Source organism: Camelus ferus, chromosome 21 (genome assembly GCF_009834535.1).
Source record: "Camelus ferus isolate YT-003-E chromosome 21, BCGSAC_Cfer_1.0, whole genome shotgun sequence".
Lineage (NCBI taxonomy): Eukaryota > Metazoa > Chordata > Mammalia > Artiodactyla > Camelidae > Camelus > Camelus ferus.
The window spans coordinates 11,809,811-11,836,888 of record NC_045716.1 but is presented as its reverse complement, the minus strand read 5'-3'; the positions used below and the strand labels follow the sequence as shown (position 1 = coordinate 11,836,888).

Sequence of the window (27,078 nt, the reverse complement as noted above, 5' to 3'; positions counted from 1 at the left end):
AGTAATCAAAACAGTATAGTATTGCCATTAAACAGAAACGTAGGTTAATGGGACAAAATTGAGAGCCCAGAAATATATCTATCCATATATGGTCAGTTAATTTACAATAAAGGAGCCAAATAATATAATGGGGGAAAGGACAGTCTGTTCAATAAATGGTGCTGTGAAAACTGGACAGCCACATGCAAAAGAATGAAACTGGACCACTATCTTACACCATACACAAAAATTAACTCAAAATGGATTAAAAACTTAAATGTAAGACCTGAAACCATAAAACTAGGGGAAAAAAATGAAAAAGCAGTAAGTTCCTTAACCCAGTCTTGGTGATGAGCTTTTGGATCTGACACCAAAAGCAAAGGTTACAAAATCAAATACAAACAATGAGACTGCATCAAACTTAAAAGTTTCTACATAGTAAAGGAAACCATCAGCAGAATGAAATGGCAACCTACTGAACAGGAGAAAATATTTGCAAACTGTGTATCTGATAAGGGGTTAATATCCAAAATATATAAAAGAACTCAGACAATAGCAAAAACAATTCAATTGAAAAATGGGTTGAAGACATGAAGATGGCCACCAGGTACAAGAAAAGATGCTCAACATCATTTAAACATCAGGGAAACGTAAGTCAAAACCATAATGAGATACCACCACACCTGTTAGAACAGCCTTCATCAAAAAGACGAGAGAACAAGTGCTGAAGAGGATGTGAGAAAAGGGAACCCTGTGCACTACTGGTGGAAATTTATATTGGTGCAGCCACTATGGAAAGCAGTATGGAGGTTCCTCAAAAAGTTAGAACTACCACACCACCCAGTGAGTGATTCCACTTCTAAGCATTCATCTAAGGGAAAGAAACAGTAACTCAAAAAGATACCTGCACCCCCCTGTTCACTGCAACATTATTTACAATAGCCATGATATGGAAGCAACTTTAAGTGTCTATCGATGGATGAATGGATAAAAACTTTGCACACACACAATGTGTGCACACAAACACAAGAAAATTATTCAGCCACAAAAAAGAAGAAAATCTTGCCATTTGCAACATGGATGGACGTTGAGGGCATTATGCTATGCTAAGTAAAATCAGTCAGACATAGAAAGACAAGCACTGTATGATCCCACTCATACTTGGAGGGAGGGGAGGAACAGACCAAAACAAGCTCATAGACACAAGGAACAGGCTGGTGCTTGCCAGAGGTTGAAGTGAGGACGAGGGAGGGGACAAAAGGGGTGAAGGCAGTCACAAGGTACAAACTTCCCACTATAAAATAAGTCGGAGATGTACAGTAGGATGACTGTCGTGAACAGCACTGTACTGCACATTTCAGGGTTGCTGAGAGAGTAATCCTTAAAAGTTCTCATAAAAAAGAAAAAAGAATTGTAATTCTGTATGGTTAATAGATGTTAACTAGGCTTATTGTGGTGATCATTTGCAATATAAATAAATACTGACTCATTCTGTTGTACACCTAAGACTAATGTAATGTTGTATGTTGATTATGTACCTCAATTTTTAAAAAAAGGTTTTAAATATTAGTTTTCCATATCTGTACTCACCTCATTGCAGAACCACAGCAAACAGTTCAGAGACTGGCCACGTTATGCAGGGCACACTTAGAAACACCCAGCTGGTCCCAGTCCCTTGCCTCTTCTCAGCCTTGCACACCCCACCCACAAAAACAGGACCTTGAAAACTTTCTTTATATCTGATGCATATGACACCTGCCCCAAACTAAGCCAATTATGATCTCTCTTCCTGGAGAGGATAATAAAAACCGGAATTCAGAGAAACTGGTTATCTCTGTGGTTTGCTTAATATGAGGACAAGAAGCCTGGAGGCTATGGGACAACCATGTATGGCCATGTGTACACCAAATAATGAAAGCTGATCTTCAAGAGTTGAAAGTGGAGCAGATGTAGAGAAAGGAAAAGAATGAAGACCACACGGCTGAGTCCCAGCTGCACTTGATTTCCATGCACGGCAGACTGACATCCTTTCATTGAAGTCTTCTTTTTTTTTTTTTTTTTTGCTTTAGCTCATTTAAGTGCGTTTCTGTTACCTGCAACCAGAAGAACCCTAAGACGCTCACATGGAGACATTAGGAGAGGTTTTACTCTGAGCTGGCACATGTACATAAGGAGGCAGAGCATCCGCACCAGCCAGACTCAAGGCCAGGACGACTGGCCTGCCTGGTGGAGGCAGCCAGACACCCCGGGTATCAGGAACCCCAGGTTCTGGTCTGTACTCCACCAGGAATTCTTACTGTGACTTGACCAATAAATCGCTTCGTTTTTCTGGTCCTGTCTCCTCATTTGTCTAAGATGAAGGCTTCCAAAAGGACCCAATAAAATAATTACCAGTCCCAATGCTAACAAAACTGTACAAGTAAACTAAAACGTTTGTTTTTGGTTTTTTGCATATGGTTGGAATGCTATGAGATGAATACAGTAATCATAAAATAGCAAACCATCCAAGCCAAAAATCCAAGAGTCATCCTCAGACCTCACCCATCCACTGAGAAACCCAGCCCCACCCCTCTAACCTCCCCATTCGTCCCTCTCCCATAACCCCTGCCACCGCGTTTCCCCGTCTTTGTCATCTCTTAGCAGGACCATTCTAATAGTGTCTGAGCTGATCCCCCCTGCTGCACAGTCCACCTTCCACACTCTCACCAAAGTGAACACAGGAGACGAGCCAAGTCATTCCTCTCCGAGGAAGGGGCTCCAGTGAGAGTGTTCATGGCCTTTCACATGCTGAACGTCAACTGATCATGTGACCTCAGCTCAGCACCGATTCTGAGACCTGTGATGGCTCCTCTCCTGCAGAGTTAGGAGTACTTCGTTCCTCTTCTGAATTTTCAGACACAACCAACCACATACAGGGTGAGAACTGCTGCCCCAGATGTGAAGCGCAGCGCTAAGCTGTGCTAGCTCGACTCTAGACCCACCCCACGGGGAACCGGGGCTGACTTCTTTGACTCACTTTAACTGAGAGAACATGGTAGAAGTGATGTCAGTTCCCAACCTATGCCGTGGGAGCTGGGCGGCGGTGGAGGAAGTCCACCCACCCTGCCAGAGAAGTGTGGCCATGTCACGTCAGGAGACAGAGGCCCCAAGATATCCTGAGACTTCACAGAGACAGAGGCCCAGCTGTCCCAGAGTCCCAACCCAGCCTTTCAGTCAGCCCCCCGCCAAGGTGCCAAGGTGCTGTTTTGAACGTCAGCCTTTATGGGGCGCCCAGTGACGGCTGCCTCAGCTGACTCACGTGGAAGACAGCCCCCAAGCTGAGCCCAGTCAAGCCTGTTATTTCCCAACTACTAGCTCCTTGAAAGCAGGGCGTGTGTTACATCCCTCTATGGCCCCAGTACCAAGGCACAAGAGCCGGCGTAAAACCAGGCCTTTCAATTATTAAATCAGTAAATCTCACAGGAAAACAAATTATTTGAAAAACACCATATGATTGACAAAATCTCAAACCTTGTACTGAGTTGAATAGTGTCTCCCCTGAATTCATGTCCACCCAAAATGTGACCTTAAAATGAGGTCATACTGGATTAGGGTGACCCCAAACCCAATGACTTATGTCCTTATAAAAATGCCACGTGACAAGAGAAGCAGAAGTTGGGGTGACACAGCTACAAGCCGAGAAGCCCCAAGGACTGCCGGGAGCTCCCAGAAGCTAAGAAGGAGGTGAGGGAAGATTCTCCACTGGAGCCTTCACAGGGAGCCCTGCTGACCCGAGCTGGGACTTCCTACCTTGGAACCAAGAGAGAACAGATTTCTATTGTTTTAAGCCACGCAGCTTGTGGCAGTTTGTTACAACAGCCACAGGAAACCAATAAAACCTGGAGCCCTGGGAGGGCCAAGCCTCAAGGCTCCCTGGGGCTGAGCAGCAGGCTGAAACCACCGCCAGGGCTCCTCTCACGCTCCTCTCGGTGAGAATTTAGTTATTTATAGTGATTTAACTGACACTCGCAGTTCGTGTTCACAAAGCTCATGAGTGAGTCTTGTTAGTTTTCCCCAAAGAATTAGCAAACAGAATCAGCGTTTTTCAGGTTGTACACAGGTTAGGACCAAATACATTTGTTTAGCTGACTTGCCTCTGCGTCTGGACCGGAAACGCAATTTTCACTCCAGCCCTTCGGATCCCAGGAGGCCTCAGGCCCCCCTAGTCACAGCGCCGGCCCCGCCCCGGGCCCCAACCCGGGCCTGACCCGCTGACCTGGGGCAGGATGACCTTCTTCAGCTGCTCCTGAGTGAAGTGCTCCACGTAGGCCTCCAGGTGGGACAGCAGCACCATCCGCACGTGCTCCTCGTGCACCTCAAACAGCCGCAGCAGCACGGGGACCACGCGCGACTGGAACAGGGCCGGTGAGAGCAGGCAAGCGGTCTCCCCCCGCACATGCTCTTCCCCCAGATCAGATGGAGAAACAAACCGTCATGTCAACGGAAGGAGCGCTAAGCATAACGCGCACGCTGAGCCCAGAACGTCATACACACTCTGAGCCCTGTTCTGAGTCCTCCTGTCCCAAACCAGAGAGAAGTGCCCCTGTTGGCCCCAAGTGACTCAAGGCTCAATTACCTCATCACACTCCACCTTGTGGACGTGTTTCTGAAACACTAACACTTAATGTACTACAAAGAAAACATGTTTTTAATGAATCCTGAATCAATAGCTTCTTATACATTTATGTCTAATCAGTGAGGGACTTCATAGAGTAGATTCAACTGATGCTGCTGTTGCAATTTTATCCGCAAAGTCAGTCGGTGTCACGTGCCACAGCCGGAGCTGGAGCTGGGCAGTCCCCTCTCCTAGCAGTTACGGCAGGTATTAACCAGAGGCCTGCCTCAGAATCACCTGGGGACCCCTGAAAATACACACGCACCCCGTCCTGGCTCTGACCCAGAACCGGTGGATCGAGCACACAGGCCAACGTTTAAAAAGCTCCCCAGGTGGTTCAGATCATCACGCAGTGATCTCACACTGCTCAAATATGAACTAATTAATGCCCAAACTCCTTAATAACCAGTAACACTTTGAAAAAAATTCACCTTTTTTGGGACCAAGGAGATAAGGAAGGAAACTCTTAACGGCTACTGGCTCTGCGAAGACCAGCTGGTTCAGCAGGAGAGGCACCAGCCGCGAAGCTATCAGCTCCTCTGACAGGCAGCCGACTCTGTCCAGCAGGAGCCTGAGGGCAGAGGGGGAGAGCCCGGGAAACGCTGTGACAGCGCGTCGGCTCGCCCACCCCGCCAGGACTCGCGTGGCCTTCCCCGCTCCCACCACTGAGGACCCTGCCCCGGGGCTGGGGAACGCAGACGGGTCAGCCCCCAAGTATTTAAGAAAAAATGTAGAAGGTGTGAGGCGAGGCCAGTAGTCAGCACACACACAACCTCCAATCCAGGTGTAGGACCCCTAACACCGAGCCTTCTCCCCCAGGGCCACGCACCCCGGTGCCCCAGCACGACGGCAGCCTCGGCCCCTCCCCACTCCCCCGCCAGCTCCGTTCCCTCAGCCCGTGAACATGCTCACGTCTCTCCCATCCTTAAAAACATCCTTCCTTGACTCCACTTCCTTCTTCAGCAATTCTATGTCCTCTCTTCTCGAAACTTTTCATGAGGTTTTACCTAACAAAGTCCACTTGCTCACCTTTCTCCCACATCTCAGTTCACTGCAGTGTGACTCTCTGCTGAAACCGCTCTTGCTAAGACAAGGCTACCAGCGCGCTCCCGCCTGCTGAGTGAGCAGGGACTGTCCATGCCTCCCATCTTCCTGAGACTCTGCTCCCCTGGAGTACCAGCCTCCCCGGCTCTCTGGACCTCCTCTAACCACTGCTTCTGTCCCATGCATCCCCACTCCCTCCCCAATGCTCCCCTAAAGGCTGGGTGCCCCAGGTTACATTTGGGCCCCTGTTCTTTTCATGCCACCCACTCTGGGAAAATGTTACCAACTGTGGACTGATGAACCCAAATATTCACCATCATTAAGCTCATCAGCTTACAACTTCTCTCCTGAGTTTTACATACATCTCTGCCTCAAGGCCCACAGCCACTTCAAACCAACACACCCAACACCAAATTCTTCATCTTCCCTGCACACAGGTCCTCCCCTCCAGGATTCTCTCTTTTGGTCACAGTCACGAAGGCTTGCCAAGTTTATGTTCTAATACTTCTGTCCGTGTCTCCTGCACTGCACCATCACTGCCCTCGCTGAGGCCTCACACCTACTGCCTGACTGCCACGGTCTACCAGCCACCCCCAGTCTTCTGTGAAATAAACCAGCATCCTCGGCCATCAACACGGTGATCCGCCCAAGGGGGGACGTCACCATTCCACAGCCTGCTTTCACTCCTTGGATGGCTTCAAGGCCTGAAGTCCACTGCTCACCACCAGTGTCAACAGCCTCACTGCCACAACAAGGGTGCCCACGCCTCCCCTGACCCTGCCTGGGACGTGCCCTCCAACAGGAGCTGAGTGCTCATCATTCCACGAACAAGACATGCCGCGTCCCACCTCTGTGCCCTGTTCGTGCTGCCCCTCCGCCCAGAACACCTTCTCTCTACCCACCTCCTCCCCAGTCCTCTGTGTTCTCTGTCACTATCCATCCCAGGGACTGGCAGACAGCCTGCCATGTAGGAAATGTCACTATACTTCATTCAGGAAACCACAGGCCTGACTCGTCCTCGCTGGGACACCTAGAGTGGTTACATGGACTTAATCCAAGTGACTGAATTTTCAGGTCTGAACTCTGAACTTACTTGAAGAATTCAGTTTTTTCCTCTTCACTCTTCAGCGTTAAACTTTTCAAGAAATTCACAACTTCTAGAAAATCATTCCTAAATGCCAAAAATAAATAAATAAATAAAAAGCAGGACAACAGATTAGAGAAGTCACATTAAATACCAAAGCCATAACCGACGTCCACACTGTAATAATATTCAACAAGGAAACATCCTCCGGTGCCACTCAGAAGATGCTTTATACCCAAGTAGCTTAGGAAACAAATACTGCGGAACAAGCCCGAAGGGAGTTCATTATTTTAAGAACATCAAGGAGATCTGTAAAGAGGATACACAGTTAAGCGTGCGCACATGTGCGTACACAAACACCAACAAACTCCGTGGTTTTCGTAATCGTCACAATCATCCACATTTTCTGTTGTAGCAGATGTGGTTACACGAAATACCCGGGGAGAAATGGTATCACCATCACAAAATAGCTGCTGATTCTCAGGCCTCCTCTGGTGAAGCAGAAACTATGAAAGAGGCTGGGGGAAGAGGGATTTCTGGTACAAGTCACAGGGATCGTCTCACTCCTCCTGTCGTAAGGTGTCTGGTCATCTTCTCCGCCAGGCGGGCAGAAGGGTGAGGGGCACGGCCAGCTCCGCAGGGCCCCCGGCGTCCCGAGGCCGGCTGGGCTCCCGGGACGCGCTCCCGTCCCACCACGTGGGGGCGCTGCCCCCGAGGAGGACGCTCCGGCCCGCAGCCCGCGCCCCTGCGCTGCTGGCCCCGGGGTCTCACTCCTCCTCACCCCTGTTCCCTCCGGCTCAGCAGCGGAGAGAAAGTACGAATGTCTTAACTGAAGTCTGGTTGGACCAGCTCGGCTGCCTCAGCCCCGGCACCTCCCGCGGACTCTGGCTGGGCTTCCCCTCTCGTGGAGCCACGGCAGTTTGCCGGGGGGGGGGGGGGGGGCGTGTTTCCGGCTTCCCTCGCCCCTATCTGCTTAACACACAATTCCTACCAAGGAACTCTTACCACACACAGAGATGAGAGAATCTACTTACTGTAAAGGGTTCTTTTTTGCAGAGATTCTATATCAACGTAAACAAGACCTTACCATGAATCCCCCAAAAGGACAAGAAAATACCTTGGTGAAAAAGCTCGTAATGGGAAAGGTTTGAACAGTTTCTCCGGAACAAAAAACCCTTCTAACTACAAGGAAACCATCCCTCTGCCCTGCTTAATAGTGCACCTCCATCCTCTCCTGGAGGCAGTTCCCCCCACCTTCAGGGGTAATATTAGCTTTCCCTTCGGTCTGGTCTTTCTCAGGCTTTCCGACTGCAAACACATAAGGATTTTCAGTTTCAAAACTGACCTAAGATTTATTTTGCTAATAGAAGTCGCGAACGTGGAATTGACCCGTGCGTAAATCCCGCAATCATGGAAATTTGAAATGAAGGACACTGACCAAAACTAACCTGAAGAGAGGTTCAAAACCATCTCTGAATCCAGCCACAGGATTAACAGTTATTTTGTGCCCCTCCTTCTAAATCGACATCTTTGCTCCTCCATCACGCTTTACTAAACAAAGAAAACAGTCTTCTACCCGAAGAGAAATGAGCGCTTTCCCATGCCTCCCCCACCAAGTAAAAATTCAGCAATAACAAACTCATTATCAATAATCCAGAGGGAGCAGAAAGGAGAGGCCGTGTCTGTTAAGTTTCTCAATCACTGGACACAGCCCAGCCCCTTCCCCTGGGGGAGCTCTAAGGACCTAAGGGCCAGCGGGAGGCAGGCGCCCTCACCTGAAGAAGTCGTGGGACAGGAGGGTGCAGAGCGCGGGCCGGCACTGGGGGGTGGGACTCAGCAAGGTGGAGTGCAAGGTCTGCTGAAAGCTGGAGAGGACATCCGCTGAAACTGAAATCCAGAGCTACAGTTAGTGCCCAGGCCTTCGCCTCCTTTCAGGGCCTCTACAGCTGGAGACTGACGGGAGCAAAGACCAACCTGAAAAAGCCCAAACAGACAAAGCCCTGGCTGTTGCGCGCCCTAAGCCCAGCTCCGCGGCAGGTGTAGAAGACGGCCCTGCCGACGCGTCCAGCCCCCTCGCTGTCGTCCCCCCCCCAGGGGCCCTCTTGCCCCCTGACTGTCAGTCCCACTCCGCTCAGGCCTGGAGGAGGACGTCCGAGGGCCTGTGCACCCAAGCGTCCTCACCCACAGGACACAGGAAGCTACGGGAAGGGCTGTATTCACTTCTCCCAAGGATGGTACATAATCACCACATTCCAGACACAGGAGTGAGTTCATCGCCCGCAAGGGCGGCCTGAGGGCTTAATTCTCAGGTATTTAGGCTGGGAAGACTCAGTGTGTGCCCACAGCTGAATGATGCTTATAAATTCAGAACAGCGCGCGACCCAGACACAGGAAACCGCGCTGGAGCCGCACGCAGCTGCGGCAACGCGAGACGCAGGCCGGCGAGGGGCTCAGCACGGCGCGGAGCCCGCACCCTGAACGGGTGCAGCGGGGCCGGCAGCGGGGAGAGCTCGGGAGGGAGCAGTGCGCTCCGCCGCCCGGGCTTCACGGGGCAGCGGGAAAAGGTAACGAGTAAGTGAAAATCAGGAAAAAAAAAATCAAAAGAAGGAATGGAGATAAAGAAATGTTAAGCTTGATTGAGAAATTAATTAAAAACTTTGACTCTTACTCTGTTCTGCAGATCACTACATGTAAATCAATACCAGCATCCACTTACTGACTGGCTGGTAAGGAACAGTGTCTTTTGACCATAAATATCAACGCCAATTAATTCGCTAATAACATGAGGCTGATAGCAGAGCTCAAAGTGCTTCCTACTGGAAATTCTATTAACTATTATGCAAAGTAAAGAGACCCAAAGCTTCTCCCTTCACTGCTACTAAGATCTGCCCTAAACAGGTTCCTGGGTGAGCGAACAGGTTCCTTACTAAGATCAAAGACTGCAGGCCTCTGCATCCACACAGGACAGGCTGTGGACCGTCTCCCCACTTACTCTGTGGATGAGCAGTGTGACTCCAACTCACCCTGTTCACTTAAGATTGTGAGCAAACTTTCCACCAATGTCCCAAAAGAATAGGCATCTCGGGCGTGTCCTTGTGACTCCGGCAGAGTGGTGAACTCTGGAGACTGAAAGCAGTGAAGACCATTAAAACCAGGGGACCTGCCTTACAAGCCGTTTCTCAGGCTTTCCTTTCTCCCATTTTTGCATTTACCATACTCAAAACTACGCAGCACCATATACTCATTTACAGACTCTTAAAACTATTAGTAAATAAAACTTATCAAAGATAATAATATCAAAAGAACAAAAAGAAAACAGGGTCAGAATTTATGTCTGTGGCATAAAATACTCAGCCTTACTACCCAAAATGTCCAATATTACTTTTTTTTTTAAACTTTTTTTGGGAGGAAGGGGTAATTAGGTTTACTTATTTATTTTTAATGGAGGCACTGGGGATTGAACCTAGGACCTCATGCATGCGAAACACATGCTCTACCCCTGAGCTATACCCTCCCCCTCAATGTTACTTTCTATTTTATTCCTTTTTATCCCCCTCCCTTAAAATGCTGGTCAGGACTCCTAAATTGATTCAAAACTCACAAATCATCAGCTTAAAAAACACTAATGTATACACAGTACTGATCTGAGTAAACCTGATTTATTTCGAGTCTTAGGTTTCTACTTAAGTTTCGAGTTGGGCTTGGGTTTCCTGTGAAACACACTAAATACGTCTTTGGGGACCAGTGTTTTCTACAGTGGTTACAAGAACAAATTTGGAGAAAGCAACTGCTTTTGGATTTACTGCGAAGCATAACCTTTCTCCACCTGCACCATACTATGAATAATAAGCACTCTTCCTCACAACCTGGAACCCCAACTAACGGCAGACAGGCAGACGACCGGTGCGGGTGACCCCGGGGAGGGGCTGGGGCTTCCTCCAACATCACACCTGCCAGTAAGGTACAGAGACCTGCCCTGAAGTGGCCATGAAGCCCTAGCCCCGCTCACGTGGAGGGACCTCTGATCTTTGAGCGACATCACAGTATCTGTGTGACAAAAATGGAAGCTGAGTGCCAAGGAAAAGGCTCCCTGCTGTGGAGGTAAGATTAATGTCAGAAGCCTTCAAGGCCAGAGGAAGTGTGGGGCATCTGTGACGCAGCAGAGAGGTGGGCAGGGGGAAGGTTTTCTCAGCTTCATACTCCGTTACACAGAGAAGCCTTCGCTGCATCTGAAGGGTTATCATCTTACCGACTCTTCAGGAGGGATGGATGCTGGGTCTCTGACTGACCGAATACTCCTCAGGAACTAGACAGAGAAATAAATTAAGGAAAGTAACTCACACATTATGTTTGGTGAACCAGGTTCTCACATCAAGTTACAAAAGCAAAGAGCAACGGCCACAGCAGCACCGAAACCTTCAAACCAATACCACCCACTAAATACATGCACTTAAAATCCTCGTAACTGAAAAACGTAACTATGGCACCTGCCCCAGCACAAGGCTTAGTGGGAAACAAGCACCAGTTTCCTCTCCTCTCCCCTTCGGCTGGTTTCACACGCACCCTCTGGTGTTTAGAGGCATCTCTCTATCTAATTTCCTTATAAGGAAATCAGAAACACTTCCCTCTCATCCTGCGTAGATATTAAAAAGTAAAAGGCTGCTCTGGAGTAGAACAAACCCATCATTCATCTGCTCGCTGACTCAGGTCGGTCACAGGCCTGCTGCCACAAGAGACACAGGAGGACCTTACAAACTACAGAGACAAAGCCAGCATCCACAGAACAAGGACATGCATCCACTGATTCGAAGATAATTTTTCAAGAGCTTGTATGTCCCAAAAGCCATTTAGGGCAGTAGGAAAACAAAATGAATGCAAAAAATCCCTGCCCCCATCCAGGTGCTCAGAACCCAGAACGTAACCTGGGAACTTCAGTAACACGTGCTGAGTGGAGGCCCAGGAGGACAGCTGATCTTGTTGGGAAGGGAAGGCCCAGGGGAGGGCTTCGTGGAGAGGAGACTCGGCCAGATTCAGGCTTCAGCTGGACGGCAGCCTCAGCTGCACCCTGCAGAGGGCCCAGGGGAGGACCGCGCACAAAGACAGACGAGGGCGGAGGAGCGGCACACGCGAGAACACAGCGGGGCTGCGTGGAGAGGCTGCACCAGCGTGCGGCCCAGTAACTGAGTGGTAACTGGGGCTGCAGGTGGGCTTGGGGGAGGCTGCGAAGGGCCTTGCACGCTGCGGTTAAAAACCTGGGAGACGTCCCACAGGAAGAACTACGTCCTGCTACACTGATCACACGAGTTCTGAGGAGAAAGCGATCGACAGGCGCAGAAATGATCAGAGGAACGTCTCTGACCTCGGGGCGGAGCAGCATCTGAACTGAGCCCGAGCCCCTGAAGGCGCACATCCCACGAGGCCCCCGGGCAGAGGCCGCACAGCAGGGAACAGCGGACATGAGGCCGAGCCAGTTAAGTCAGCGAGCCGCCCAGCAGTTGGGACATTATGATGGGAGTGGTTTTGCTTTTCTAAAAAGTCAGTCTAGTGGCAACATGCAAAATGGTGAAAACAAGAACCAAGACAGAGAACAGGAAGGCTGGCTGAGCTCTGTCAGACAGAATTACAGCAAGCTCCCCGGGCAGCAGCACCATGGCCCACCAGGAGGCGTCCAGACGCACAGCCCCGGATGCCAGCTCTTAGATGTAATGCGTGACCTCAGGGAACTGGAATGACTCGGGTCCCCAGTACACACCAGGCACTGTTCTAGGTGGATGTGTGAAGACAAATATGCGAACCTAGGGGCGTCCAACCACTAGCAGGGAAGACAGACACACAGCGGTGCTTTCAGCACGAAACACGCAGGGGTAGAACTGAGTACAGGGTATTACAGGAGCCCCGAGGAGGGGCACTTAATTAAAAATCTGACCAAGCCACTTCACCTCTCTCCAACTCATGATCCTCAGCTATAAAATGAGGAGAAAAGAATCAATGACCCCTAGTGCCCCTCCGGAGAATAAAATCCTACAATTCTACGAACATGAGTGTTGACAAAAAAGTCACGCCTCCAAATCTAAGCCTGAAGGGAAGGCCCTGGGCACGAAGCGCAAACCAGGACGCTTTCAAATCCTGAAGGACAAGGAGGCCTGCGGCCCAGCTTACCTCTGGTGTGGCCTGAGGAACCTGACAGACCGTCTCCATGCCTCCCAGCTTCCAGTGCCCGTCCTCACTCACAAACACGGATGACAGACAGACGTTGTTATGTGTGAGGTGTCCCTGGAGAGAAAGAATAGGAAGAAGCCTGCCACTCCAGTTTAAGTAAGAGTTCTAAGAATTGAGTACTAGTCACCAAAAAAAAAAAAAAAAAAAAAAAAAAAATTACAGCAAGTCTGCCTACTTGTGGCATAATAAACAGAACTACGACTTTAAGGAAATGGCCAACTGAATGAGCCTGCTTAAGCATTACAAGGTTAGAAAGAAGGAAAATGCAATGGAAAGGCTTCTGTTCTCTCCCCCTGCCGGGTGAGGCAGGTCAATAAAGACATTAAGGCCGCTGCACGGATATTACACAAACCCATCTCCACAGGAGTCAGGAGGTGCAAGGGCCCTTAAACATGAATCTACAAGTCTGTGTAACCTACATCATCTGCTTCCAGTGCCTTTCAAGATAAAGTTTATCTTCACTCCGAGGTTACTGTTACCTTCTCTAAATTCTTTCTCACCTACATTCTATCACGAACCCAGATCCACTTCACCTGAAAGCTTGTCAGTAGCCATTACAAAAATTCTGCCTGAAGGAGAGGAAAATGGAAGGAAAAGGACCACCAGAAATATCCCACAGACCACAGACGAGCCAAATTTGAAACTATAAAAAAAAAAAGTACAGTCAAATAAATGAAAGGGAAGAAGAGAACGAGAACGGGGTTGAAGTTCGGTTTTTTTCCAAACCAGAAATCAGTCATCCCAGTAGCTCACGTGCATTTTAAACACTCTACCCGCCAGACCAGATATGCACACATTTTTATAGAAAACACTCCAAGATATATATTTTTCAAAGGGAAGCTTAGAATAGTATGTGTGGTGTGTTTCCATTTGAGAAAAAGCAAAGGAGCGTGAGCACAGAGGTGCCTGCTGTTTACGCACAAACACCACCTCTGGGCGACACGCCAACCCCTGTGGCAGTCTGCGGGGAGGAGCAGGGCCTGGGCTCACGGAGGGCAGGCGGACGGGCCTTTCCCCACCTGCACTCTCATGCTGTTCAAGCTTTTCACCACATTCATGCACTTCTCCAACAAGGAAAATACTCCTCCACGGGGAGCATTAACACCTTTTTGTATGTGAATCTCAGACATACTTTTAAGAGGTGACAATTCCAAAGTGATATGCAGAGAGTCTGTCTCCCATTAACAGAACATTTCAAAAACAAAAAGCATTAAAATGAGTCAAATGTAAGGGTTTCTAACCTGTGACTGGTGTTTTTTTTTTTTTTAATCTTGGGGGGGCTGCCAAAGGCCTTAATACTTGAGAATGTAAATTCGATTAAGAAACAGTAGCTCAATAATACTGTTAAGAAACAGACCAGAAGTAAACGTAGGAACTCCCACTTTCTCCCCTCAGCACAAACACCGCCACAGTGTTAGGGGGCTGTCTCTCTCTGGTACCACCTACTTGATGGGAAGGGGTGTGTAAAACTGCCTCTTTCTAAGAAATGGTAATTTAATAATCTAAAATAGGAAAAAAAAAAAAAACCTACTGAAAACAAATAGGAACTCTGGTCCACAGCAGCACTGAGGTTATTAAACCTTTATTTTGTCTTAATAACAAACACCAGCCATGGTTGTTTTCAGGTAAAGACTTGACCAAAACTAGAGAGAGACGACAGTAAATAGAAATCAAGTTGTACAAATAACTGCCCAGGGACAAAGAACTCGTTGTCCATTCCACAAACCACCTGTCTGCAGCATCTCTTATGCCTTCCCATGTGCTCTTTTCCCTTGGGGAGCTTTCTGATAAGAATGGTAACTTCTGATTTCTACAGATATCGTAAGCCACAAGTACAACCACACACATCGTCCCCTCCACCCTCCGGCCGGGGCGACAGGAAAGCCTGTGAGGCAGACTGCGTCCAGGTTACTTACTCTGTCGTGGAGGAAGATAAGAGCCAGCAATATGTCATAGATCCCAGCACAGACCTCTGCAGAAGACAGTGTCTCCAAAGCCACTTCCAGAGGCTGCACTCGCTCAGTGACAAGATGAATGCCATCTGCTTCCACAGTGCAAGATAAAAATCTTAGCAAGCAAGGGTGACGAAGTGTCTTCAAGTGCTTTAAAAATACAGAGAAAGAGAAAGAAAAGAATACCATATGATATCACTTATATGTGGAATCTTAAAAAAAAAAAAAAAAAAAAAAAAAGGACACAAATGAACTTATTTACCAGAGACAGACTTACAGACAGAAAACAAACTTATGGTTACCAGGGGGTAAAGAGGGTGGGGAGGGATAAACTGGAAGCTGGGGATTTGCAGATATTAACTACTATATATTAAATAAATAAACAACAAGGTCCTCCTGTACAGCACAGGGAACTATATTCAATACTTTGTAATGGGCTATAATGAAAAAGAATATGAAAAGGAATATATATTTTATATATATATATATATATATATGAATCACTATGCTGTTTACCAGAAATTAACACAACACTGTAAATCAACTATAATTTAAGTAAAATAAAATAAAATACAAACAGAGGAGTTGACGAAGTTAATGATTCAAAACCAGATTAATTACAGTTTCATACACATTTCAGTCAAGTCAGAGGATGTTTACTTACATGCAAGGTCCTTTCCAGCTTCCTACTTCCCCCTCCTACCCCCCAAATTTGAATTAAGGCAAAGGGAAACCCAGGACTGTTGTGACAGTATTCACTTTACCAACATTTAGGTAACTTACAGAGACCTGCAATTCCATTATGACAGTGTAAGGCCCCCGAGAGCCCAGCTCTCCCAATGATTACTGCTATAAACTCTGAACCAAGTGCCCAAACCAACTATCTGAGACTCTGAAAAGGAAACAAAAACATGTAGATCATGGAGGGGGGCCGCTCATGGGGGTGAGCTTCCTGGTCAGGGACTGCCCTTCTCACAGCTGTGCACTGGAGGCAGGTTCCAGTTGCAGGGAAGTGCAGCAAAGGTGGCTAGAACTCCGACAGACACTGTGCCATCCTTCTGGCCAGGAGAATCACAGAAAGGCAGGCCGGAGGACGAGGAGGCTCTCCCAGAGGGGAGAGAGCTGGAGAAGGAGATGCCCTAGTTATCTGTACACCCACCCAGGTCCCAGACGGACCCCTGGACCAAGCATGCACAGGACAGACTCAAACCAGCAAAGCACAGGTTTGAGAAATGAACTGCTGTGCACAGAAGGGCAGGAGGAGAGTGGCTAAAAAACATGAAGCGTGAACCTAAGGGGACTGACTGCCTGCTAAACAGAAACCACCAACATTCCCCAGAGGATGGTATCAGAACCAAGAGTCTACCCTGCATGGCATTCGAGATGCCCAGGAGGCAACATCACCCAGCAGACACGAAAGTGTGAAAAGACAACCAGCAGACATCAACCCTAAGATGGACCAGAAACACCAGATATGAGAACTTCCTACCAGAGAGGATTCGAAGCAGGTATTATAACCATTCTCCCCTCAGGTAAAGGAAACAGTAATGAAATAAGGGGAAAGATGCAAGTTCTCAGAAGAGAAATGAATGTTACATAAAAGAACTAAACGGAAATTTTAGAAATTAAAAATAAAAAATTACAAATTAAAAATTCAATGGATGGACTCAGTAACAGAACGATGGCGATAAGTGAATGTGAAGATGTTAACGAATCTAAAGAATAGAAAGGAAAACGTTATTTTTTTTTAAAAAATCAGAGCTTCAGAAACCTGTGTTACAATAACAAGAGGTCTCATGACATAACTGGAGTTCCAGAAAAGAAAGAAGAATTGGGGCATAAAGAATATAACGGCTGAAAATTTCCCAAATTTGGCCAAATTACTTAAGTTTACAGATTTAAGAAGTTCAATGAAAACCAAAAAGAAAAAACCAAAGAAAACTATGTCAAAACACATTATCATCAAACTGCTGAAAATTAAAGATAAATTTTTAAAAATCTTGGAAGCTAGAAAAAAAAAATAACACATTGGGGGAAAGAAATAACAAACTGAATGATACTAACTTCTCATTAAGAAAATAGAGACCAAAAGACAAAGGGGAACTATGTTTAAAGTACTGAAAGAAAAAAAATGATCAACCCTGCATTCTCTATCTAAAAAAAAATATCCTTCAGGAAAGATGGCAAAATAAAGGCATTTTTGATCATGGAAAACAGAAGAGTTTCAGCTAGAAGACCTGCTCTACAAAAATGCTGAAGCACGTTTTTCAGGCTGAAGAGGAAAAGATGCCAAAGGGAAACTTGGCTCTTCAAGATTAAAGGAAGAGCATGGGAAATAGTAAATATCAGAATAAAGTTAAAGGCTACACTTTTACCTCTTATTTTAAATATATATGACTATGTGAAGTCAATACTGTAACACTGCCTGGTGCTTTCAATGTGTGTGATGTGTCGGTGTGCCTGGGTGCACGCAGCTGATACATATGTAACAAAACAACAGCAGGGCAGGGGGTTGGAGACACCTGCAGGAGTCCGAGGCTTCTGCATTTTACGTGACTGAGGTACAATACTAACCACAAGTGGACCACTAAAAGCTAGTTATGGATACTGAAATCCTTAGCACAATCATACAGCCCCCCAATCGAGATACACTGAAATGGAACACTAGAAGTATTAACGTAATCCACAGCAAGAAAAGCTTGGTCTAAAGTGACTTTTTGTTTGTTTAACGAAGGAAGAAAGGAAGGAGTAACTCCCTGCGTGATTCTGAACAAGGCAGTTAACTCAGCGAGAACCTGATCTGTCACTCCCCTTTGGCACACACAACGTTATGCTTAAATTATGCACAGATTTGTAGGAAAGGTTAGCAGTTAAGAATCAAATAGAAATATTTCTTGATTCAAACTTCTGCTGCTCCAAAGAACAGAGGGAACAACAAGATGCTAAGTGTAACTAAGACATTTTCTCAATGCACATCAGTTAAAGCGATCAACGCCCATGGTTCTGGTGGAGGAAGCTGACTGTTGTTCAGTCAGCGCCGTGAAAGCATCTGTCCCAAAGCGACTTGACACCATCCACTGTACTAGGTGCTGGTCTTGGAAACAGCATTCTGACTAAGAACTTTTATTACCGAACATGAGTAGTACTGGATCATTTGCCAGTATGTGCACTTACCTATGCTCACACAGAGATCTTAAGTGTGAGATTCCTGTCATGAATAGAAACTATTTCTAATTTTTAGGAGCCAGTTATGACTCAGCTATCCAGAGAATTAATTCAATCCTTACGGGGCTTCACTTTTCATTACCAGTCTACCTCTGGTTTGCAATTTCACTTTGAAAACAACCACAGTAGTAGTTCTTAACTACTTGCAGCTTTTTAGACAGGGAGAAAGCCTTAATTTCACTGTTAGGGAAACACAACAAAATAACAAGACATCTAACCTAGAGAGCAAGAATTTTCAGGGAGAAATATTCTTCCTTGTATCCAAGATGCAGATCTGGGACAAAGATAGAAATATAGTCTATCCTTACATGCCCACTGCCTGGAGGTTAGATCACAAACTAGAAACAAAATGCAGAATGGGAAACGGATAAAGGGTTCCATGTTGCAAAGCCTGCATTTGAGGTGCTGGTGGAACATCCAGGTGGAGGTAGTCAACAGGCAGGTGGAGATAGATCTGGAGCCCAGAAAAGAGGATCTGACGGATATTTAGAGAAGAAAGGGCGAGAACGTGAAGCCTGAAAACTGTGATGGAGCTGGTAAGGGGCCAGGCCCACCTGGTGACCCTATCACACCTGAGGGAGCGGGGACACTTCCGAAGTTCTTCTGAATAAATAATGTTAGGAGCCTTGTAAGAGAACCAGATTTTGATCATGAGATGAAGGAAATCATTTTTTAAAAAGCTGACAATGCAGGGAAGTTGATTTGCTGGAATAAGGGTTGTAAATAGCACAGAAAAGGGCCGAGAGGGAGGGGAACAGAGAAAACGTCACTCTAAGGAAGCGCAGTACAGCCGACCCCACACAGAAGGCGCGCCTTTCAAGCACAGCACTCAGCTCTTCTGCTTCCTTCTCGTGCCCACGCACCGTGGGTCCTCAAATATGCTGACCGCCCTTCCACGAAGCAGCCTGAACCCATCATGGAAAAGAGCGTCCCGTCTGCCAAGGCACCAAACAGAGCGCGCGTGCTCTGCGTCTATACGCCTACCCCCCCCAACATGGCCACTCGGTATAAAGACACTCGGGAGCCACTCTCTGAGCTTGTACTTTGTGTTATGTCCAAACCAAGCACTCAGATTCCAGCAAACCACAGTAATCAAGTTCTGACTTAGGATCTGTCATTCCTTAATGAGGCTAAGGGTTAGAAATGGGTCATAATCACCGGTCAGAAAAATCATATTCTTATAGCTAATGACTTCAAGATAAAACGAGAAGGTAAGATACACTTTTGAAGTATTTCTGATGTTGCTTTGTGGCCAAAGGTTGTACCTGCATTTCACCTTCTGTCAGAGTCAGTGTGTTGTGAGTGTCATTTTTATTTACAAGAGCGGAGGAAGAGTATGTTCACCACCCAGCAGTATCCGGCAAGGAAAGCACTGTGTGTAAGCTTGACATGGTCATTAGAACTATCAAGGGTGGGGTTAGGGACCTGAGCTCCAGAGAAAGTGAGGCAAGCTCACTATATTGTTTTAATATTTCAGGTGTCTAGGAAGTCAAGTTCTTAAAATGTGATGCAATGCCACACATTTCTCAAGCACTGTGACCTGAATCTAAACTCTCTATCATTTTGTTGCCATTTCAAATTTCTCAGACTCACGGCTCAGGTACTCAAAGCCACAGGATGTCTTGAAGAACATAAGAGACAAGCATAAACTACCGGAAAAGACTCAGTCGTGGCTCAGACAGGCATGTACACGTAATAAGAAGAAAAAAATCTCCCCTCTCAAGTTCTGCAATTCCTGCAGCACAGAAGTCCTCAAACATCAAGTGTTGATGTTTGTTTTTCCTCTTTAAAACCCTCATGAGCTGGGCTGTTCAGCTTTCTTGGCATATACACCATAAAGATTAATCTAATTTTTAAAAATCTTGTGGTCTTTTCAAAAAAAATACTAAGAACAATTATTAATCTCTGGTACTTCACAATAATAGTCACTTTATTTAAAAAATGTGCAGCCTTACTAGATGAAAATAACAGGAAGTGTGTCAGATGCTAACTGCACCCAAGAATAAGACAGGGAGGCAAGGCATGTTATCTTTTGCAAAATCATAACAAAAAATTATTACAAATTCCTAGATGGGATGGAAAAGAGACAAACACGTGATCTCACCCAAAAGCCAAACTACTCAGCCGTACAACAGCCAGCATACTCTTTACCACAATTCATTCACAGAAGTGCATCCTGAGAGGAACATTTTCCTTAGGAACCACCTTATAACTGTTAACTTCATGCCTCTTCAAAGACATCAAATAATGAACTGGTGTGACACATAAAATGCCGAAATTGTATGACTAATATTATAGATTAGAATATAGCCCTTTATAATTATGAAAAAGGTACAAATCATTTAAACAGACCCATGAAAGAGACATCAGTGTTTCACACCTGTTGATAGTACAAAGCGACTCAAGGCAACACAGATAACTCTAACAAAACAGAAATATCAAACCAGCCTGAGGAGTGTGCCTGCCACAGTAAACACTGAAGAGTTCATTCATGCAGCTACACTTGCCTTTTCGCAACCTTCCCGAAGATAATCTGAATGGCTGACTACCCAAGGAAATATCAGCGAATGCTTCTGCTCTGTCCAATTTGAAAAGTCACTTAAGGTTGTTTTACTGAACTGTACCCAAGGTAGGATCATTCTTCCTACCGAGAGGACAGGGTCCCTGGACAGCGGGCTGGCCAGCACGCGCACCTGCACACGCACGCGCCGGCGCCCTTGCCCAGGAGCAAGGCTTAGAGGGAGTGAGGCCGGGAGGACCTCCTTCCGAAGGAGGCAGCCGAAGCCTCCGGAAGCCAACCCTCTAAGCCCCTCTCAGCAAGAGCTGGAGCCCAGGTCACGGTCTTCCTGGGGCCTCCAGTCCAACGTTCCAGTTTCACGTTCTTTCTGGGAGCATCACAATGCCTCAGGAAAAGGAAAAACAGTTCTTAAAATGCTTAATTCCCAGGTCCATCATCCATACGCTAACCAAAATGCTGGCAATACTTACGGCAGTTTTGCTAAGCTAGGTTAGCTCCCTCCATCTTCTGTGAGCCATGTAAAATCACCTCCCAAACCTTCTCACTAAAAAATAAAACACGATGACAGCTAGCCCGCCGAGTGGCGTGAAGCCGCCGGCTGATCTGTGCTACTTCATGTCCCCTTCATGTAGGCTGGAGGTATTCCCATGAAGTAAGGACTCCTCTATTTTTAAAGGACATGAATAAAAATACAATTCCTATGGCCTACTGCCTTCGAACTTTATTAATTTCATGTATTTTTAATAGAAAACAAAAAAGTAAAAAGTACTAACTGTAGTTGCCTGTTACAGTACCTTGGCAGCTTTATTAACTTTATCTTCGTTTTCTCTCTTATACACAAAAACCGAAGCGAATTTGCCATCCTGCAGCACCGCGGGGTACACAGCAAGCCCGGAGGGCAAGGTGAAGGGTGGATCTTTCAGTGCATAGCTCTTCAAAGCGCTGTTCTCTGATCCCATCCCTTATGCCTCGAGGCGGTGCTGCTGCAGCTCCTCCTCAAATCCCAGCAGCCTTGAAAGAAAACAGAAGAGATTTCCACACATTGTATCTCCATCTGCAACATGAGCCAGACAGCCAACTGCCCCGACACAGACACCGACACCTACGAGTTCCTACAATCCTCGATAACTAGGCCGTTTGACACTAAAAACAGTAAATGCTCAGCAAGTTTCCCGCAATGCTTGTCAACTGACAACAGCTCTAGGAAAAATGCACGTGACCAAATAGACACACAGTGACTGTTGGCCCCAACCCCCGCCCCCCCACCCCTTTCCCAGTGGAAAGGGAGTCAGACACAGAAGAGCTCTCTTGCTCCCTAAGCCACTCGCATAGCCTGCCTCACAGAGGAAACTGTTGCAAAACTTGATCATTCAAAAGTAAGCTTCTGTATCTCTAAAGTAACTTAAAATTATAAGAAAAACACTATAAACTGGAGAACATTTCTAGCAATGATGAAAAGCATGTTAACAAACAGCTCATACAACCACCCCACCGAATTTAAAAAAAATCAAAACACTAAAACACCAGCGGAATAATGGGAAAGGAAACAGACAACTCACTGAATACAAATGACAATAAATATAAGAAAAAGTGCAATCCCACTGCTCTTCCAAGTTATGCTAAAAAGGGGAAAGTGCAAAACTGTATAACCTCAAATGCTAAAAAAACAACCCACACACACACGACATTCAAGAAAATGCAGACTACTCTATGACAGGAAATAGATCAGTGGTTTCCCGGGGTGGGGGCAGTTAGAGGGACCAGGGGAGAGGAAAGGGTTACAAAGGGGTATAAGGAAACTTTGGAGGCAAAGGATATATTCAGCATCTTGATTATGATTATGTTGATGGGTGACTACAAATACCAAAACTTATAAAACTGTACTTCAAATATTGTAGGTTTATTACATGTCAATTATACCTTAATAAAGGTGTTTTAAAAAGAAATCCATGTATCAGTAGCTATACACACACACACACAGACTTGAAAAAATATGCTGAAGTATTAACAGAGGCTTGTTGTGGGGGTCAGATCGTGCGTGACTCATGCGCATTCAGACACACATTTGCCTGCACCTCCCAGATCTTCTACAATTAAGAACATATCCCTTTACAACAGGGATACAAACTCTCATGGTCACAACAGGCAATGCTCAGCACACCAGTGGTACCGGTAGGGTAGCAAAGGGCCTACTGTGTGCGCAGGCACCTCCTGCGACCTGGCGTGCACTCTGAAGGGGACCCGCCACCACAACATTCCAACCAAGACTGCCATCTCGAAGCTGCCAGATCATGCCATTTATCACAAAGAGCCAAGAGTCTGAATATTTATGTGGAAATTTCCGTGTTTTTCAACGCTGGCTCAAGTGTTTTCAAACCTGTACAGGACAAGCAACGTATGTCTGAAAAGCCTGGGGCAGTCAGTTTCCAGTTCTGGCTTTACTGTAATTTTAAAAATAAAAGATAAAAGAGTTTTTTCTAACTCTGGCAGGGTGGCAAGTTGCTAGCTCTAAATTAACACAGCCAAAAATTCTATGTAGGCCTTTAAAATTTTCAGTTTAAAATCTGCATCCTTAGGGTAGACATAAACTCAATAATCATTATATGAAGAACCTCCACCTGGGTTTTTCCCCTACTTTGGTGAAGTTCTACGCAACACTTGCGAAGTTATGAGTATATAATGTTGCTCAAAACACAGACCCAAAACAGAATTTTAAGTGCCTACAGACCCACATACATCACATAAGGAGCACAGCATATAAGGGCTACAGCTATGTAAAACTGAAGTTTTTTTCAAATCTGAGGATAAGAACTAAGCTGGTTCTGTAACAGATCCACTGAGTTCCTGCCTACCTAGCAATTTATCTTTCTTCAGAATGACAGAGAAGTAAAGGAAACCCAAAAAACAGTATTAAAAACGTCAAGTATCTCAACCACATGTGACCCCTGAAAAACACAGGGATTAAGGACACTGACACCCTCACAGTCCAAAGCTGTCTAGCTTCTCAGTTGACCTTCCCCACCTGCAGGTCAACTTGGTGGATTCAACCAGCCAAGGGTATCCAACCACCTGCAGATCGTGAAGTCCTGCAGTGGGAATTTATTGGAAAAAATCTGCATGTAAATAGACTCGTGTGATTCAAACCCATGTCGTTCAAGGGTCAACCATGTAGGTAACACTCCCCTTTCTACTGGGGCCACAAATAAAATTAACATTTATGTGGGATCATGGAGAAAAGCAACTACTGTTAATTCCGCTATTCTAGAGATGGTGTGGTGCCTTCCCAGCCTGTGACTTGCCCCCCAACCCCCCACCCCAGTAGGGAAGGTCGTGTTTAGTACTAGGATCTTGCTCCCCTCTTCTTGGGCACAGTTAATAGGTCAGGTTCCTACCCTGGGCCGAAGGGCAGTCAACAGACATATTAGCCATCTGTAGGACCCACGGCCTGCATGAAGAGTCTAGCTGGATGATCACTGTCTGCCCCAGGAATCTGAATGAACAAGAGGTACTTCTGTCTATTAGCAGCACAGCTGAAGGTAAAAAGATGCCATGTGGTAGAGTTAGGGCTACAGCAAGCCAAAGCCATGTGAGAGCAGGAACTTGGCAAGCACAGAGGAAGCTGGCCGGCAGCAGAAAGAAAAGCAAACACTGGGAGAGTAACTTAGATTCACAGGGGCACATCCCTACCCCATCTCGAGACTTCAGGAAAGCCAGCTTCAAATTCATGTCCTCTCTGCCTCACTGCCACCCTTCCCATCAGGGGTAGCCTGAGGTACACATGAGGTAGCCTTGAATGGGTCTATGTTCTTCAAAAACAAGTGCCATTTCACAAGCAGGAGTTCTTTTTAACCACTCGTGTCTGGAAAACCTGTCAGACTAGGGGAATGAGTTAGAGACGTGCTACTGGGGAAAGTGCGCCCTAGCCACAAAGTACAGCCTTCCAAAACCCACACGTAAGGAACTATGAGAAAATGAAAATCCTGGCAGAAAAGCATGCTGCTATTTAGTTTTTATATTAGTCTCCAAAGGAGATAAAATGGTCACGAGAATTCAGGGGCAGTGCTCCAGCTAAATGCATGCCAGTAAGCAGAGGTACAGCAATGGACTTCACTTAGTCATTTCTAAATAGCAAAATCCTTCCTTGCGGGAATACTAGGCCTTACAGCACCTTTTAACCTTTCACTTAACATTATGAGCAGGGAGGGTGTAGCTCAGTGAGAGAGGACATGCCTAGCAGGCATCAAGGTCCTGGGTTCAATCCCTAGTACTTCCATTAAAATAACTAAATAAATAAACCTAATTCCTACCCCCACCCCTCAAACAAAACCAAACCCCGCAAACTAAATAAATAATTTTTTTAAAATTATGAATTCCACTACAAGATCATTAACTTTATAAAAGCTTTAGGAAGATGTTAAAACTGGGAGTTTTTCTTAGCAGTGCATATTTGGTCTAAGACCCCAAGAAATACCACTTAAAAATTAAAAGGAATGAGTCACTTTCTTGTGAGAATTCGAAAGGATGACATTTTGGGGGGTTAAACTGGTTTAAAAGCATGACTAATGTTGACAGAAATCTACTGATACCATCAGAGCGATGCTTACAGAGTAGCTGGGTTTTATCCTATGTCCAGTGCAAAGTTCATTAGGGGGAAATAAAAGGATGAACTGTTGACTGCAATTTGAGGATGTCTTAAAAGCAGTTATTCTTAATTCTTTACACAACTCTATCCTAAGAGACACAGAAACTGTGGATAGAGACAGTGCTTTAAAAATAGTAACTCAGCTAAAGGGAACTTCACGAAGACTAATAAACAATGACACATGGATTTCCAAAATGCTTTTTTGTTTCAAGAGGTGAAGGGGAAGACACAAAATCTTTTAACTTTGAAATTAAAAAGTCACAAAAAGGCAGAGAAGGATATTCTAACATTGTGATATTCACATGGATTATTTTGCAGAATTTGCCATTTTCACTCTCTACAATAAAATGTTGGGGAGTTTCTGACTTGAGTATGCATCACGGTCTTCTTTTCTAAATGGTGTTCACCTGTCTTCCTCCATCCTTTTGCTTCCTCAGGCAGCACATCAAGTTTCCGGGCCACCTGTGGGATTACAAAAGCCCTTGTCTAGGTCACTGGGCAGCTCATCACTAAACTAAGAAATCAGTGTCGCCTGGGGAATTCTCTCTCCCTCTGTTCCTTTCAGAGAAATTAACCGAAATGATCCTGATCCTGGCTCCCTTGGCCAGGAAGTTCCAACGATAAGCAAAATCAAAGGACACTCTGTATCGAGTGGTATTTTATCTCGTGGTCACACTACTTCGGCCCTTTGCTTTGATCTGTTTCACGTATATATTTCCCTGTACTGAACTCAACCCAGCAATACGTAACGAAGCCCTTAAGGGCCAAAAGAACTAAGTATGATTTCAGCTGACAAGGAATGTTACATGGGTACGCACAAGGGTCCTTAAAAACAGTAATAACAGGGATTCGAAAATTCAGCACTCAACTGAGTAGCCACATGGTTTCCCACATAGGATTTTCCGAGAAATGTTTCATCTTTATTCTCAACAAAAAGCACTACCCAAAGACAGGAGCCAGCTGGGCCTCGGGGGCCTGGCACTGGTCTTGGGTCAAGAACGGAGGCAGCATAGCAGGGCGGGCGCGACCCAAGGCCCCCGCGGCTCGGCCCCGCCGCGCCCGGGACGGTCCCGCCCCGCCGCGCACACTCGCCCTACCCGCGGCGAGGACGGCGCCCCGGGACCGCGGGCGGGGGGGGGGGGCAATCGCGACTCCTTGGGGTCGCTGAGGGGCGGGGACGGCGCTCCCGCTTCGCTAGCCCCTCATTTTCCACACCTGCCCGCGAGGCCCGGCTCCGCGACTTCCTCCAATTGCCCCGCCGCCGACGCCGCGAGGCTGGGGCCGCCCGCGAAGCCCAGGTTCGCCGGGCACCCAGCAAAGAGCAGGGGCAGGCTGCGCGGAGGCGGGGAGCAGGGTTCAACCGGCAGCGGCGCCGCGCCGAGCTCGCCCCAAGCGCGGACCCGCGAGCCGGGCGCGCGCGCCCTCCGCCTCGCTCCCGGCCCGGCCCCCTCCCCCGCGGCCCAGGCCCGCACTGACGGAGGACGCAGCGCGGAGCTCCCTGTTACCTGCGGGAGGGCGGCGGGGGAGGCGGCCGAGGGTCTTCACTTCGGTCCCCTCTTCGCCCCCTGTTGACACCAACCACCCTCGCCTCCCCCGTGACGCTCTGGCCACTACGCCCACAATCTTCCGAGGTCTGGTCCCTCCGACACCATAGAGACGGGTCCGGAAGCCGGACAGAATGCCAGCCTTCAGCCCTCCAACGCCACCACTGAGGCGCACCAACCCGGAACCGAGATAGAGCGGCCGCACCGGTGGCTCTCA

General features: G+C 46.9%; 1 protein-coding gene across 6 annotated transcripts in view; it reads right to left on the bottom strand.

The window, feature by feature from the left end:
* Positions 1 to 27,078, bottom strand: part of SCYL3 (SCY1 like pseudokinase 3) — a 34,421-nt gene extending 7,343 nt beyond the window's left edge. Inside the window, exons 1-11 of one of the 6 annotated variants that reach the window (XM_032463769.1) lie at positions 26,823 to 27,074; positions 25,725 to 25,779; positions 21,470 to 21,686; positions 14,897 to 15,082; positions 12,921 to 13,034; positions 11,011 to 11,067; positions 9,785 to 9,887; positions 8,537 to 8,648; positions 6,771 to 6,848; positions 5,065 to 5,204; positions 4,235 to 4,431 (exon numbers count right to left, since the gene is read on the bottom strand). In XM_032463769.1, the coding sequence (XP_032319660.1) occupies positions 4,235 to 4,431; positions 5,065 to 5,204; positions 6,771 to 6,848; positions 8,537 to 8,648; positions 9,785 to 9,887; positions 11,011 to 11,067; positions 12,921 to 13,034; positions 14,897 to 15,082; positions 21,470 to 21,634 (1,152 nt within the window). In that variant the 5' untranslated portion in view covers positions 21,635 to 21,686; positions 25,725 to 25,779; positions 26,823 to 27,074. Of the gene's footprint in view, positions 1 to 4,234; positions 4,432 to 5,064; positions 5,205 to 6,770; positions 6,849 to 8,536; positions 8,649 to 9,784; positions 9,888 to 11,010; positions 11,068 to 12,920; positions 13,035 to 14,896; positions 15,083 to 21,469; positions 21,687 to 25,724; positions 25,780 to 26,822 lie in introns of all 6 variants that reach the window. The other 5 variants (XM_032463772.1, XM_032463770.1, XM_032463768.1 and 2 more) reach the window with 5 other exon arrangements.